This window comes from Bos indicus x Bos taurus, chromosome 7, assembly GCF_003369695.1.
Source record: "Bos indicus x Bos taurus breed Angus x Brahman F1 hybrid chromosome 7, Bos_hybrid_MaternalHap_v2.0, whole genome shotgun sequence".
NCBI lineage: Eukaryota > Metazoa > Chordata > Mammalia > Artiodactyla > Bovidae > Bos > Bos indicus x Bos taurus.
In genome coordinates this window covers 57,411,883-57,428,868 of record NC_040082.1, presented here as the reverse complement: position 1 = coordinate 57,428,868, position 16,986 = coordinate 57,411,883, and the positions used below count along the sequence as shown (strand labels likewise).

Below are 16,986 nucleotides of genomic sequence, written 5' to 3'. Positions count from 1 at the left end.
TATATACACATATATAAGTATGCATATGTGTATAATTTTTATACTTATGTAAATATATATATATATTCATCACATTGTTTTAGTGATAGCAACCAACCTGCCCATCTGGAGGGGATTCATGAAATCAATAAAGGTTGTTCTCTACAAAAGAAATCTAAGTTGCCATTAATTACTGTGTGGTGGACCTATCAAGTGTGGGTAGATATGGAAGGGTGTTCAAGATGGTTATGTGAGTAAAGCAAGCCACAGATGGTGTATGTGTGTGTGTATGTTTCAATAGCCATGGGTGATTTCTAGAAATACTCTTGAGAAACTGCTAATTGGTTATTTCTGAAGAGCAGGAATGGACCTTTGGGTGGTGGCAAGACTTGCTCTTGTGCGAAGACTTTACACTCTTCTAGACTTTAAAAAGATTGTTTTTTTTTTTTTTTTTTTTTTTATAATGAGTATGTATTGCTTTTATAATACAATGAGAACGAGAAAGGAAAGTAGAAGGAAAAAAGGCCTAAGAAGTTTCACAAGCCAAAGACACCAAAACAATTTCAGTGTTGAATTCAGGAGTGTTGAGGACAGGAGGAACAACACAGTGGGGCCTGAGATGACCTTGCATGATGGAACTTACCCCTAGCCACTGTTTGCAGAGATATGCTTTAACCACCCAGGGGTGGACACAGAGGTAGGAACTGGCAGGAAATCCTATTTGCCAGGCTGACTCATGACCGTAAGTCTAAAGTAAGATCCAGGCCAAAGTTCAACTTCACGGACAGGGACTGGAGCCTCTTATAACCCTGGCCAACGTATATTGAGTGTTTACCATGTTTCAAAGTAATGTACAAATTGCTTTACTTAGTGCTACATAATTTATCTTCACAACTCTGAGGTAGCACTCTTCTTATCCCAGTGTTACTGAGGTTGAGGGCTCTGAGGCTCAGAGGGTCCAAATCACACTCCCAAATACATACAGTTAATTGGTTAGGCTGGGGTTAACCTAGGTCTGTCTGTGGCAGAAGGCAACTCTCTTATTACTTCCTGAGTACTATTAAATGTTGAGCTCTTAGGGTCTTAAGAGCCCTCAGGTAGAAGAACAGGACATCCTTACTGTGCCATCAAGGAGCACCCAGGCTAGTTGGAGAAAACCACACCAACCTAGGTAGACTGTATAGTGACTTATATAAGGCAGTCATCTGGATTTAATTGGGCTGCGAAGTTGATAAGCTCTATTTGGATTTTCAATTTGGAGAGATCAACAAGGCCTGAAGTTGTCAATGAAGGCATCTTGGAGGAGGAAAGATGTAAACCAGGCCTGGAAGGATGGATGGAATCAAGAGAGGGGTGGGGAGGACATTCCAGAGAAGAGAATGTGCAAACTGTGCAGAAGTCTGCTCTGTTGTTTCTGAAACAGTAAAGCATCTTGCCTAATCAGCATGAAAGTTGTGTACGTGTGATAAGTGAGCTGATGTGTAGAGAGGGAAAAGAGAGCACTAGAAGTCATTCTGAAGGTTGAAACTGGAAGAAGAGTCGAAACTTAAACGTGGAAAGAAAGAAAGAGCCTCCAAAGGCGTTTTGAGCGGTGAGGAGACACTATGAAAAGTGATGATTCAGAGAGGTTAATCTGATAGAGCTGTCAAAGTGACAGTGAAAGAGAGAGCCATGTGAAAACCTAGGTGTGGGGTGATGGGGACCTTGAGGTGGGTACCAGCAAAAGGAGTGAAAAAGGAGGGCCAGTGTGAAAGCTGCTTATGAAGGAAGAGGAAGCTACAGGACTTGATGATTGAGAAGAAACAGACTATGAAGGAGCAGGTCTGAGCCAAATAATTCCAGGGCTTCAAATCAAGGTGTCCAAAGAAGGGAACACACATATCTGGAAAAAGGAATTGGGAAAGGGTTTTGGTTTGCTATGAAGTGGGAGAAGATGATGGGTTGTGTCTTCGTTCCAAACCTCTTTTTTTCCTCCCAAGTTTGTAAGACAGCTTAGGGACTTTTTCTCACTTAAGTTTTCTTAGTTGTATAATACATAGGACTTCCTTTGGACTGGTTCATTCAGTCAACAGCTGTTTATTAAGCTGTTTTATGGTCTGGTTGTTGGGAACACAGCAGTGAGCAGGCGGACCTGGTGTCTGTCCTCGTGGAAGACAGATATTGAATAACAACTCATAAGGGTTCTTTCTTTGCTCCTAATATCAAGATGGCATTTCTTCGCCAAGACCAATTCTGTTCTATACCTGACAAATGTGAAGCATTAAGGGCATTTGTCAAATACTTTATTATAGACTGTATCTTGTAATAAAAAGCACCACAACCATTCATTTATTCCTTTGCTCTACAAATATTTATTGAGTGGCACTGTGGCTCTGTATTTTTAGCCCTTACATTCACAAACTAGGGGAGGACATAGACAAGTAAGTAGGTAATGATAATATGGTGTAATAAGTGTAGTAAGGGGTAAACAGCAGGTATTGTGGGAACAAGTAGGAGGTGTTCTGATCTTGGAGGGACAGGTAACTGGACAGGAAAATGTCCCTGATAAGACTAATGAGATGTTAGCTATACAGGGACAGGAGTGAGGGTGAGTGTATGTGTTCCATGCAAAGGGGAAAGCTAATTCAAAGATCTGGACACTAGAGACGCCTAGACTTGTTGGGGAATGATTTGTAACCTAGAATTTTATACCTAGCACAACTACATATCAAAATGTGAAGAAAGAATAAAAGAAAAGGCATGTTTGGATATACAAGGTGGCAAAAAATTATCTCCCATGTGTCTCTTCCCAGGAAGCTAGTGGAGGACCTGCAACGACAAAACCAAAGAATAAAGCAAGAGGATAGACATCATGGAAATAACTACATGGACCTCAGGTAGGAAGGGCTGAATCAAAAAGGAGACATAGTGAGCAGTTGGGACTTCATTATAATGACAAAATTACTTAAAGTAGTAATAGAATCGTATTCTAAACTAGTGCTCCCCTCCCACTTTGAATTCTAGGGACATCTTTGAGCAACATTGTGATTGGATTCAACCAGGAACAACAGTTTTAAGGTATTTAATATTTTGCATTCCTTTGAATAGGATGCTGCTGAGTTTTAAAGAATTTGGAAGTCATTGTACTAGGGAAACCTAAAAATGTGTGTAACTACTTCTTCAGTAGCCTTGTGCAATTTGGCAGTGTCCCCAGAAATTCCCAGCGTCAAGAGGTTGTAGAAATGTGAAGGCCTATACAGGCAGCCACAGGGCTATGAAAGTTCCTGGAGCAGTGCATGGTGGGAGAGGGATTGGTATAGGGAGGTAAGGGCCAGCTTCCAAATCGCAACCAAACTCTTTGATGGTCATTCTTTCTTCCCTAGAAAAGGAGACCCCTAGGAGAACATTTCTGCTAGAAAAGATCTGCTTACCAATTAAGTGCTGAAGCTGCTCTCTCCAGTGAGTTTCAGACTGCCCAGAAATAAAATTTTAAGATGCCACCACCAGGTGACCAGAGATCCTTTCCTGTTGAACTTTTCTGTAGCTGGAATAAGGCAGTGTATGTTTGAGAGAGAGAGAGAGAGACAGAAAGGGAAGAGAGGAGGGAGGAGAGAGAGAATACATGTGTGTCTGTTCAGTGGGCTCAGAAGAAATTTATGGCTATGTTATGTTTTAGCAAATCATGGTCAAAGCCAGAGCAGGAATCCAGGTGTTCCCTAAATCTGAAGCTAAGCAGAACATTTTATTTATGGATTCAGCAGACAGACGTTTGTTTTCTTTGTTATATCTGCATTTCAAGTTCGGATGATAAAAGATCAGCCCAGAAACCAAGCAGCATATTATGGTGTTTACTGGTTTTACTGGCCATAAAAAAGGGCGTTACTCAGTTCCCCATCAGCTGAGAGAAATCCTTCCCCACCCACTCCTGGCCAACCTCTTTCCCTCCCCCTAAGCAAGTGAATTTTAAACACCACTCTAAAGTTGTTGGCTGGTGACCTGGAAAATTCCTTTTGCTTTGTTCCGCTGTTAATGGCCCATCAGTTTAAACCTCCTACCCCCAGAAACTTTCTTTCTCATAACTAGACAGAGGAAGGAGGAAGTAGACGTTAAAAAGAAAGAAAGAAAGAAAAGATTCCTATTCTAAGGGCTTTGAGAAGATTCAAAGATGGCCCAGCCCGGATGAATGGAAGGAAGGAATTTCATTTGTCTTGACCTGTCTGTACAGAAGCCAGCACAAGGGCATATGTAAATAGGGCCTTATTGAATACTTTTGATGAAGTGATAATTTTTGAATGCAGCCGTGGCTCAGCCATGTGGGATTTTAGTGGACACAGGTCTGGAAGTCTTCTAATTCTGGAGGCCAAGATTTGGATTTATGTTTGAGCTGTGTAAGCTAGTAAATGTGTGAACCTCATCGAGCCACTAAGCTCAGTAACCTTCCTTATTCTTGTCCTATCATATTTAATGATAGTTAGTAAGTGTTTTCGATCTGTTATTAGTTATTAGTAACAATAAACTGTATTTAAAGATACAGTTAGTAACTGTTTTGGATCTTATTGTTATTAGTCCGACTCTTTGTGACCCCACGGACTGTAGCCTGACAGGCTTCTCTGTCCACTGGGATTCTTGAAGCAAGAATACTGGAGTAGGTAGCCAGTTCCCTTCTCCAGGGGATTTTCCCAACCCAAGGATCAAACCCAGGTCTCCTGCAATGCAGGTGGATTCTTTACTCTCTGAGCCACCAGGGAAGCCCTGTTCTTATTGTATCATAAAGATACAGTTAGTAACTGTTTTGGATTTTATTGTTATTAGTTGTAAAAATCAGTAATTATCATTGACTGTGTGTGCCAGGTATAGGTCTCAGGACACTTCCTGTATTATCTCATTTAATCCTCACTGAACAACTCTATGAGGTAAGTACTATTATTATTTCCATTTTAAAGAAGAGGAAACTGAGGCTTAGTGAGGGTGGTAGAGCTGAGATTCCCACCTAGGTTCTCTTTCTATTAATAGCTGATGCTCTTAACCTCAACATTATTCTGTTTACAAACTACAAAGATCTGCTGCTGCTACTGCTAAGTCGCTTCAGTCGTGTCCGACTCTGTGCGACTCCAGAGACGGCAGCCCACCAGGCTCCCCCGTCCCTGGGATTCTCCAGGCAAGAACACTGGAGTGGGTTGCCATTGCCTTCTCCAATGCATGAAAGTGAAAAGCAAAAGTGAAGTCGCTCGGTTGTGTCCGACTACAAGAGACCCCATGGACTGCAGCCCACCAGGCTCCTCCGTCCATGGGATTTGCCAGGCAAGAGCACTGGAGTGGGTTGCCATTGCCTTCTCCAACAAAGATCTGAGAAAACACAGTTAAGAGGAAGCACAGAGTGGCCATGCAGTTCTCCCTAGAGCATGACAGTTGGTCACCTTGAATTTGCTGAGCTATCACTGGAGGGGACAGTTCTGCATATAATGTTGAAAGCAGGTCACTGCCTCTGGCCACGCAGATTTCTGGAATAAAGTTCTGTCCACAAATCTCTCTTAAGGTTTTGGTCTGTCAGATTCCGTTTCTCAGCTGCCAAAACAACAACCTAGATGCACAGAGAAATCAGAGCCTTTGAACACTAGTGCCGCGCCCTTTACCCATCCCCACCACCAAGTAGCACCTATGGCCTTTCAAATGCACTTGGTCATCTCTTACATCATTTGGAGCTGGCAGATCTCAAACCCATCTTCTGTAACCCAGAAATGCCGAGGAACCCTCCCTAGCTGGACGGGAGGCAGCTGACCAGGTGAGACTGCCACTGACCTAACACACTGAGGACAAAGCAACTGTGGAAGAGCAATGGGACCATTAACACCAGCTAGCAAGCTCTGAAAACATGGCATTAGTACAGGTTTACTGAGCCCTCGCTCTAGACCCCAGGAGTCGCAACTACTGAAGTCTACATAGCTCAGTTGGTAAGGAATCTGCCTGCAATGCAGGAGACCTAGGTTCAATTCCTGGGTTGGGAAGATCCCCTGGAGAAGGAAATGGCAATCCACTCCAGTATTCTTGCCTGGGAAATCCCATGGACAGAGGAGCCTGGCTGGCTACAGTCCATGGGGTCGCAAGAGTTGGACACGACTTTGAGACTAAACCACCACCACCACTTGCCTTAGTGCCCGTGCTTCACAACAAGAGAAGCCATCACAATGAGAAGCCTGTGCAGAGTAATGAAGACCCAGTGCTGCAGATAAATAAATAAAAGAAAAAACAAAGTAACAATCTACCTCCAAAAGAAATTACCAAAAATGAAAAATGGCGTTGCTGTGGGTGTACCCTGGGTGGAATTCCCAAGCCCCAGGGTAGGCTTTTATGTTCTCTCTTTCGTGAAAGTGTGTCCAACGTGAAAGTTGTGTCTGACTCTTTGTGACCCCATGAACTGTAGCCCACGAGGCTCCTCTTTCCATGGGATTCTCCAGGCAAGAATACTGGAGTGGGTAGATGGCATTCCCTTCTCCAGGGGATCTTCCTGACCCAGGGATGGAATCCAGGTTTCTTGCATTGCAGGAAAATTCTTTACCATCTGAGCCACCAGGGAAGTCCCTTATTAGAAGTATCTTTATCTTAAAAAATTAATACATGATTGTTGTCAACAATTTAAATAATATGGATATTAATACAGAGAAATTAAAAATATATCATTAACAGAACACACTCCCTGACTCCCCTCCCCTGATCCCTGCCCCCTGCCCCCATGCACCAGTCCTGGCATTACTAGTAACAGTTTGATGTCTCTCCTTCCAGATGGTTCTGGTGATTTCCTATGTGTGTGGAATTTCCATAAACATCAGTGAGAAGATCCTATTCTGTAACTTGTATATCACAAATACATTTCTAGTCTAACCATACAACTCTCTTCTCCTTTTTGATGGCAGCACAGTATTCTACCATAAGAACGGATCAACTTCCTTTTTCTCCTTTTTATTTTATTTTTATTTATTTAATTTTGGCTCTGCCATGTGGCATGTGGCATCTTAGTTCCCTTACCAGGAATTGGACCCATGCCTCCTGCAGTGGAAGTGTGGAGTCTTCACCACTGGACCAGCAGGAAAGTCCCCAGCTTCCTTTTTTTCTAATCTCTGCTTTGACAGATCTTTTACTCTCCTGAGAACCTGTCTCGCTCCCACTTAGCAAGCCCTTGTCTGGGTCCTGCCTCAGGAAACTGCACAGATGGGAAGGTGGTCAAGAGGTGAAAAGGACAGGGGTGGGCACCATATGGGAGAGTGTGGGGATGAGTGTATTCTATCCTCGCCCTACTGGGATACACAGGAAGCTCTTTTCTCTCTTCCTCACCTTGCCAAATGGCTCCACTGTCTAGCTAAAAAGCTGCACATTTTATGGGAATATCTTTGAAAACGATTAGGAGGATCAATTTAGAGAAACATAAAAGGCTGTCGTCTTAGAGTCACACTCTATCATTTGGGACCTCCACTCTGGGCATGTACACCTTGGGGCTGTCAGGATCACCAGAGGTCATCCAGGCCAGTCTCCTGCCTCTATCCAAGATGGATGAGTAGCTCCTTCTGAAAGCACTCCGTGCTCCTCTCTTGGTAGCTACTTTTTGTGACTAACATCTCCATTAATTACAAATGTGCTCTTTCTCCCTGGAAAGGCATTCTAGTATAGAGGATTCAGGCAAGACCACTTATTAGCTAAGTGCTCTTGACCGAATTTCATATTATTTCTCTATCTCAGTTTCCTCATCTGTGGAATGGGGATAATAGTATGTGTCTAATTTGGTAGGGTAACTTGTCTTTTTTTGTTGTTTTTTGGTAACTTACCATATATACATAGCATATTTGGTGTATTATATAGTAGATGCTAAGTACTCACTGATGGGAGTGATTATACCCTGAGTCCAAACAAGATCACTGGCTTCTAACCTAGGCTGCACACTAAACTCACCTGAAAGTGAAAGTGTTAGCCTCTCAGTGGTGTCCTACTCTTTTCGACCCATAGATTGTAGCCCATCAGGCTCCTCTGCCTGTGGGATTCTCCAGACAAGAATACTGGAGCGGGTAGCCATTCCCTTCTCCAGAGGATCTTCCTAACCCAGGGACTGAATCCCTGTCTCCTGCGTTGCAGGCAGGCCCAGCCAGGCTCCATTAGCAGTGATTCTGATTCTGCTGGTCTGCGGTGGAACGGGACAGGACAATGGAAGGTTTTTTGAAAATCTCTCTGGGAATTCTAATTTGTACCAAGGTTGAGAACTACTGATTCTAGTTTCGTGATCTCATTTTCCAGATGAGGCCTGGAGTGGGGAAAGACTTGCCCAGGTTATACAGCCTGACCACAAGGACCCAGGTCTCTCTTATCCTGGGTGCCAACCTCCAAGACTTGTCCTCATGAAGGAAATCTGTTCTTTGGGTGCCCTTCAAGTGAAAGTGGAAGTCGCTCAGCTCTGTCCAACTCTTTGCAGCCGGATAGACTATACAGTTCATGGAATTCTCCAGGCCAGAATACTAGAGTGGGTTGCCTTTCCCTTCTCCAGGGGATCTTCCCAACCCAGGTCTCCTGCATTGCAGGCGTGTTCTTTACCAGCTGAGCCACTAAGAAAGCCCTTCAGGTGCTGCCCCAACTTTCAGTCTCTTTCCTGAGAATGCTATATAGACCTCTCAACTAACTTAACAGGAACGGTGATTTTTCCCCCTTCTGGTCCCAGTCAGATTGTCCCCTGCTCAGAGAGTTCTCCAGACCAGAAGCTGCTCTTCTACAAAATTTGACCCTTTAATCATAGCACTTAAGAATAAGTGAAATAATCCTGTTCATTCGTTTGTTCATTCATTCAAGAATCTAAGCCCCTTGGGGGCAGGGACTGATTCTGTCTTGTTCCTGCTGTACAGGGCCTAGAATGGTGACCAGCCCTCATTAAATGACTGAATGAAGGAAATCTCAGGAGGGCAGTTGAATATATTTTATTTTTCTGTTCTAGCCATCTGATTCTCATTACTCCTACAGCTTGGGAAGCCTCTCTGTTTTGGCGTTTTATAAACCTTCTGTGCATACGTCGATATTTTAACCATAAATCCAGAGTTTAGGGGTGGAAAAATTCAAGGCCAGGGGATTGGAGGAGAGGGATAAAAACTACCCGGAGGTCCGAGGCTGGGACTGCGCTGCCCCAGGGTTGGGGTGGGGAAGGGAAGAGAAACGTCGGCGGGGGTTGGGGGGGGGTCCCCTTCTGCCCGCTGGGTGTCCCCTTGGCGGGACATAGCCCCGGGCTGCGACATCAGAGGGGTGCTCCGCTGCCGCCTTTACCTCCGTCCTAGGATGGGGACGGGAGGTGGGAGGATGCCCCAGAGGAGGGGACACTGCCCGGGTCGCGGCCCGAGGGACCGCCTGGCGCAGCAGCCCCCGCATTCCGGCAGCGCGCGCCCCGGGAGGTGGCGCCTTAGGGAGGCTGTAATTTTTTTTTTTTTTGGAGCCACAGGGGAGGGGGGAGGGGAGCCCAGTGTGTGTCCCTTTAAGAGCCGGAGCGCTGCCCCCGCCTCGCAGGCGCCCAGAGCCTCACAAAAGAACAGGATGTTGTTGATTTGTCACCAAACCACAGAGAGGAAATGATTGTAAATTTCCTTTAAACATCCCCACCGCGCTCCAGCCGCCCCCGCTTCCGCCTCCGTCGCCCCCGCCCGGCCGGGCGCAGCGGGGCCTCGGCGCTCCCGCGGGGCGTCCTCTCCACGGCCTCCCCGGCCAGGCCACAAGCCCCGGCTGGCTCCGGGGCGCCTGCGGGAAGAGCCCCCGCCCCGCGCCCCCCTCGCGTTCCAGTTGCTTTCTTCTGATTATTTTTTCAGCAGCTGCCACAGAAAGGGCCTCAGCTTGTGTGCAGCCTCGCGCGCCACCCTTGCCTCCTCGCCCTTTTCCTCCTTGAACGGATGACACCCGCACCTGCACCGCGGGCCCTGTCCAGGAAGAACCTGAGCATGACCCCGCGTTGAGCCTCTGGATTCCCTACAGTCGCAGTGATCATTAGTTCCAGAGTCGCGGGGGTGGGTGGGGGGCGCACTGAGGCCCAGGGAGGTTACCGGATAGCTGAATGGTCACCAGCTCCTGGAACCATCTGGGGACTCTTTGAGCACCTACCTAGGAAGTTTAATTCACCCTGAGCTTATGTCTGTAACCCCACGGCTTCACTGCCACCAGAACATGTTAGAAGTCTCAGATCTTCAATTGTGGCCGTTTCCATTGGTAAGTCCAGTGTAACAGGTGGTTAAGACCAGGTTGTTTCAAGAGGCGCATCCACCACCGTTTCCAACAGGACAGCCCCGCACCCTTCCAGGAGCTGCTAGGGTCTTGGTTAATTACACCTGTGATTTTATCCATTCTTACCTTTCCCGACCCCTCCCCACATGTCTTGGTATGATTTCTGGAAGCCTCTGGTGCAGTTCCAGTTTGCTCCCAAGCTGGGCCCGTGGTGGAGCGCTCCAGTCTGGGCTGTGGTCTAGGGGAAGGTTGCCTTTGTTGCACACAGTGTTCTTTTGGAGCAATTAATGTTTGTGATTCCGGCACTGGCTTAAATATTCAGAGCAGCAGCTAACGTCCCAGGCGTGATGTGCAGCGGATTTTCTCATTTCATCTTTCCAATATTATCTTGAGGTTGGCATTTCTATGGTCTTTATGTGCATGAGGAAACTGAGGTTCATAGAGGCTGAGGAACATGACCAACTCACACAAGAGTAAGGTGCGAGTGACCGGATCATTTAGTCCTCACTCTGGTTACTGGTGGTGTCTCTCTTTGGTGCTTTAAATCTGATTGAGGGGACTAGTAGTAAAAGGATGCGGGGATTTTTGTTGTGTCTTTTGTCACCCCAGCCTCCAGGGAGCTCTCAATCAGGTCCCACTTTCTGGGGAAAAAAAAAAAAAAACCTGAGTGGCTGACACCCTCAGGCTGGAATCTGCCTTTTTGGGACTGTACCCTCAGATCTTGGAGAAGGAGGGGGCCTGTTGTGGAGTCTTAGTTCTTTCCCCTCTACTTGAATGGGAAAACGGGATCCTTGAAAAAGATTTCCCTGGTGTTGGATTCCTAAAGCCAAATAGCCCCCTTCATTTCAAGACCCTGGATTCTAAGCTCAGAGGCCGTGAGGTGGAGGTGGGTGGGGGGAGGAGGAGTGTTTGCCTCTGGATTTCATCAGTGTCCTATAGAACAGTTAATGGCATCCTGTACCTGCTCTGTGCTACGCACTGCCCACATGCTGTTTCTGGGTTTTCTCATTTGATCCTGTGATGAATCCTAAGAGATGAAAAGTTAGTTCCCAGAGAGGTTGTGCCCCTGGGAATGTTGCAGCTGGGGTTTCTGTCCGTCCCCACATGGTCCATGTGTGTATGTAAGAGGGAGTCATTCAGATACTGTAGAAACAGGGCTGCAGTGCTTGCCTTTAGTTGGTGCAGAAAGCCAAGAGGGTCCTCGATGCTTGTGGACTTGAGAGAGAAGTGCAATGGCTTTTGGCTCCTTTATCCTGCAGCTGTCTGCAGTCCCTCAGCACTGAGCCTATTTGTTGATGGATTTCCAGAGCGGCTGCGGTGTCTCCACCTGTCCTTGTTGCTTTTATAGACTGCCAGTCACTGGGCATCTGGGTCCTGGGCACTTGGGAGGGAGCGCCATCTGCTTAATTGTTTCCAGTCCCCAGATGAGGAGCACTGGGTACCAAGAAGCTGAGTCGTTGGTCTGAGCAGGCTGGCTCGAGGCAGAGCAAGGCACCAGGAGTCAGGGCTCCCAGCCTCCACCACCACACAGTTCTAGGGAGGCTAGAACCAGAGGGCAGGTCATCTGGTGTCTCTCAGCTTCAGTTTCCTACCCTGTGAAGAACTCTGGCCTGTATGGTCTCTTGTGGCCCTTCTCGTCATCGTCATCAGAAAAACAACTTCTGTTTATTCATTCAGTTAATATTTATTAAATGCCCACTGTATGCCAAGAACCTCTTTTATAGGTGCTGCAGATACAGCAGTTAACAGAACCAAAGCTCTGGCTTCTTGGAGTTTATCTTTTAGGATACAAAAAATTATATACACTTATTTATATATATTTAAAAGAAATACATGTACATTTGACCCTTTACCCAGGGGTTAGGAGCCCTTACCCCCACTCAGTAGAAAACCCACATACTACTATCTTTGCCTCAAAAACAGTTTGATAAATGACTCATCCAAGCACAAGAACCTGAAACAGTTTGGATAGAATCAGGACTCAAACCCTAGTTCTTTGAATTCCATGTGTTATGATCTCTAATTGAACACAAACTTGCCCCACACTTAGTTAAAGGTCTCTAAAAGAAAAATACAGATACTATAATGAAAAATTTGTGTATAAATGGATCTGCACAATTCAAACCCACATTGTTCAAACTGTGTGTGTGTGTGTATGTAAAATGTCAAGTAGTGTTTTGTGCTGTGGACCAAGATGAAGAGGGGATGCAGGGTGTGTGTATGAGATGGGGGAGTAGTATTTTATTTTATTTAAGGTAGTGAGGGAAGGCTCGTTGATAAGGTGATGTTTAAGGTTTGAGATGAGAGGAAGGGCTGAGCTATGCAGCTTTTTGGAAGTTTGCTTTAGCAGTAGGAACAGCGCAGTGAAGGCTGGGAGTTGGGAGTAGGTTTCATAGCACTTAGAGTGTGTTAGGTACTGTGCTAAGTGCCTTATGTTCTACATTTAATTCTGTTATCGCTGAATTTTATTTGAAGAAGCTGAGGTTCAGAGAGGAAGCCAAGGTTCAGAGAGGTTAAGTGATTTGTCCAATACCATGCAGCTAGTAGGTAGTGGAGATGAAATTAAAATGCTCCTCTTAACCATCATGTTGCCTCCCACTCAGGGACTCTTCTTATGGATCTGGTACTTCCTTTATGACCTGCTTTTTAAAAAAAAAAAAATTTTTTTTTTCCCCCTTCTCTGTGCATGCAAAATCTTGGTTCTTAGACCAGGGATTGAACCTGGGCCATGGCAGTGAAAGTGCCAAGAGTCCTAACCACTGGACCACCAGGGAACTCTCCATGACCTGGTTCTTAGATTTTGTAGGGAGTAAGTGTCAACAATAGCCAGGGTAGCTCCTGGCCTCTGAGTTGCATGGTTCTGGGGGTTGAGCTCAGGGTCTGAAGTTCCATTTTATGGGTGGAAGAAGGTAATCTGTTTGATGCTGAAAACATCCCGTGTTGTGTTTATGGCAGAAGATGGAAAAACACCGTCAGATTAGTGTAAACAAGAGAAATGGAAGAATGGGGTAGCCTGAATCCCTCCAGCCCCTTCCTTGGTTTTAATTTCCCTATGACGGGGCCCGACACAGCACGCTGTATTATACAGTGATATGAAAACACTTGGATTAGTGAACTGAGATTTATAGGGCAGACGGGAGCCAGTGGAGAAGACGGCAGTCATCTCTTTTATTTGCAGGCAGATATCCAGATTGCCACTTGCTTGCTTTTTCTTCCTGACACTATCACCTACTCTGCTTAATTAGATCCTTTCCCCCTCCCATACCATTTCCAACTCCTGCCCAGCACCTGGCTGCTCAGCCGAGTTGGTGAAGCTGCATGCAGAACGCTTTCCCAGAGTCCAGGGAAGATGAGTCAGAAACACAGCACGTGAAAATCAGGGCTGGGACCTGTGTATCAGGCTGTGAACCTGCCTCATCAGCAACGTGTGGCAGGATGAGGAGGGCTAGACGCAGGGCCACGTGCTTCTCAGGTCTCATAAGTTTCCACCCTGAGCATCCTCTTTGTTGTGGGGAGCAGAGACAGTGAATTCCCCAGACAGCAGACCACCCCCAGCACACTTTTCCAAAAGCACATCGAAAGAGTTCAGTCCTGCCTCCGAAGTATTTTAGAGTACTTTACTATGTTCAAAGTATCGTTCTGGACTCCGAGGAGGGTGAGAGGTAGCTGGGAACTGAGATGAACAGACTGCTGCTAAAATCTACAATAGAGGGAAATAGAGTGGAATGGCCAGATTAATTTCTTCAGTAAGTATTTACTGAGTACCTGCTTTGTATCAGGCATTGTTCTGGGCACTGAGGGGACCCAGCAGTGGCAAGACATGCAAATAAGTCCCTGGCCACGTGGACTTATGGTCTACCTGACTGGGGGAGGGGCAGGGCAGTAAGTTCATTACTAAAGAAAGAGCCTAAGAACTATGGAGAAAAACCAAGTGGGGGAGGTGGTGAGAGAGTGCTTGGCCTTATAATTTTAAAAGGAAGTCAGTGAAGGCAGGATAGTGTGGTGGAGACTGAGAGAGCTGATCTGGAATCTAGGCTTTGACATCTAGACTGATTTTTTTTTAAGTTTCTGTGATCAACTGATCTCAACGTTATTTCTCGTCTGTGAAGTGGTACTACTAGTTATAGACATTCCTGATTTAAACTGATTAAGTGAGGGAAAAAAATATATACAATACACACTTAATTAGGGCTCTGTGACTGTTAACTGTTCCAAGTATTATGTGTGCTTGTAATAGAGTAATGGGAAGCTGAAGGAGTGACTTATTCTGTTTGGGGAAAAAAAGGATTATTATCCCTGTCACGTTTTGTTTTTCTAGGAATCACAGCTTGCCTGTACACAAGGAGAAGGCAGGGATGCGGATGAACTTTTGAAGCTAGAATTCAGATTGGAGGGGATTTAGATAAGGGTTTGGTATGTGGGATGTAGGTGGGGGTTGGATTATTGTTGGTATTTTGCATTCTCTTTTTAAAATGATTTTCCACATGCTTTGTGTTTGCCCTGATACTCCACAACAAGCCTGGCAGGGAGGCTGGGGCTGCCCATTAGACAAACAGGCACAGGATGTGAGTGCCCAGCCAAGGTCACCGCCAGTCTCCTGAGGAGATCTCCTGCCGGTCTTGAGATGAGTCATCCTGGAGTGTTGCTCCCGGGGTGAAATCACAAAGGAAGGAAGGCTTGGATTTATTGCAGGCAGTACGGGAAGTTTCCTGTTCTTGAGAAATCTCAGAAACAGTAACCCTCCACCTGAGGGGCCTTATTCTTCAGAGGTCAGCCTCCTGTGTAGCCTGAAACCCTTTAGAAGATACGGGATCTGATTTGGGGTGAGGGAGAGGGTCTTAAAAGCTTTGGGCATAAACAGAGGCGAAAGAAAGGAGATGAAAAGAGGGAAATGTATAGCGGTTGAGAGCTTGGGGTCTGGGTTTGGTGGTTCTGCCAGTTACCAGCTGGGGCAAGTCCTAGAACCTTCTCCAAGCCTCATTTCCTCATTTGTAAGATGGAATAGTAATGGTCCCTAACTCCCAGGTTGTTGGCACAGTGACACACAATGATGAATGCCAAGGGTTTAGCATAGCGCCTGGCAGAAAGAGGCCCTTAGTAACATGAGCTGTTATTATTGGAGAGGAAAAGGAGGCCATGCTGGGAAAGGAGTGAGAGTGAGAGGGTCCCCAGGTTACTGCATCTCTCCTGATGCTAAGCCGTTTAGATGGGGTCTTTTTGTTTGTTTATTTACTTGACTATGCTTACTTGGTCATGGCATGTGGGATCTAGTTCCCTGACCCAGGATTGAACCTGGGCCCCTTGCATTGGAAGCATGGAGTCTTAGCCACCAGACCAGCAGGGAAGTCCCTCGATGAGGTCTTGATAAAGCTCTTTCTGCCTGGGGTACTTTCTCCTCAAGGAGTTTCTACTTTGACCAGCAGCGCATACGTGTGTGGTCACTTCAGTTGTGCCTGACTCTTTGTGACCCTATGGACTACAGCCTGCCAGGCTCCTCTGTCCATGGGATTCTCCAGGCAAGAATATTAGAGTGGGGTGCTGTTTCCTCAGTCTTCCCAACTCAGGGATCGAACCCTTATCTCTTGGGTCTCTTGCATTGGCAGATGGGTTCTTTACCACTAGCGCCATCTAGTAGACAAGCATATGATGTTCTCTGGTCCTTACTCATATTCCCCGGCATCGTGGTTCAGCGGGAATGGTGAGCCTGGGATTGTCCTTTGTTGCTTCCCTCTCTCCCCCTCCCTTTAACCCTTGCTTCTCTGGCAGACCTGTTATTTGTCCTGTCTCTGTTGACTCCATAGAATGAAAATAATGAGCCTGTCTCCACTGGTAATTGTCTAGGAACAGATCAAGTCCCCTCCCAGTCATCTGCCTCTGATTGAACACACTCTGCCTGCTGCAGACAGTCCTGCTGGAGCTTGGTGCCCAAACACAGGCACTGGGAACCCATTGGCTAGATGTCATTTCAAGGGTGGTGACACCCCACTGGACAGCCTTGAGGTTTGCTGAGGATGTTACACCTTGGTTCTGGGACCAAGGCGGAAAGCTCTGAGAGTACCTCTGAGTGTTTACCCAAAACGCTAATTATTATGTTGTCCAATTATGAATCTGCTCTTCATCTTCCAGCTTCACTTCCTGTCCCCTCTTGGATGTAGAAGATTTCCTTAAGAAAACTGACTACAGCCTTTTCCAGCTGGGCTGAACAGTTGCATGGGCTTGGGGTCAGGAAGCTCCAGAGTCTCCATATTTTTCTGAATTTTATAGAAATTGTCCCAAGAGCAGACCTCTTAGGAATAGTACTTCCTAGCCTGAGTGAGAAGGGCAGAGTTGTGGGTCAGAGGAATCTTAAATTTAATTGTATTATTCTGTTCCAATAGATTCTCGTCCTGTTGATATTTGTGTATCTTTTATTAAGATATAACCATCTTAAATGGAAAGCAAAATAAAACCCACCACGTCCTCTTCTTTCTGAAGGACCCTGCGCTTTTTGCCTGAAATCCATTCTCATCTTTATCCTCACACATATCCATATATTGTGAGCTCTTTCACCAGGAGCCTGGATTGTGCTAAACCTTTTATGTATTTTTCCACTTGATCTCAAAGTAACTTCAGAATGATGGAATTATTATCCCTATTACTTTGATGAGAAGCCTGAGGCTCTAAGAGGTCATGTGGTCATGGCTGGCAACACTGGGATTCAAACCCAAGTCTGATTCCATCCAAAGCCTGTAAACTTAGTGTATGATTTCTGCGACAGTTATTCATTCAGCATTATAGGCTAGACCTTTCCCCTGC

At 45.9% G+C, this 16,986-nt stretch overlaps 1 protein-coding gene across 12 annotated transcripts in view; it reads left to right on the top strand.

The window, feature by feature from the left end:
* The window catches only part of LOC113895217, a 453,671-nt gene that overhangs the window by 64,279 nt on the left and 372,406 nt on the right, over positions 1-16,986 (top strand). For all 12 annotated transcript variants that reach the window (XM_027546109.1, XM_027546115.1, XM_027546112.1 and 9 more), the window contains exons 2-3: positions 2,772-2,855; positions 2,983-3,036. In XM_027546109.1, coding sequence (XP_027401910.1) covers positions 2,772-2,855; positions 2,983-3,036 — 138 coding nt within the window. The remainder of the gene's footprint in view (positions 1-2,771; positions 2,856-2,982; positions 3,037-16,986) is intronic.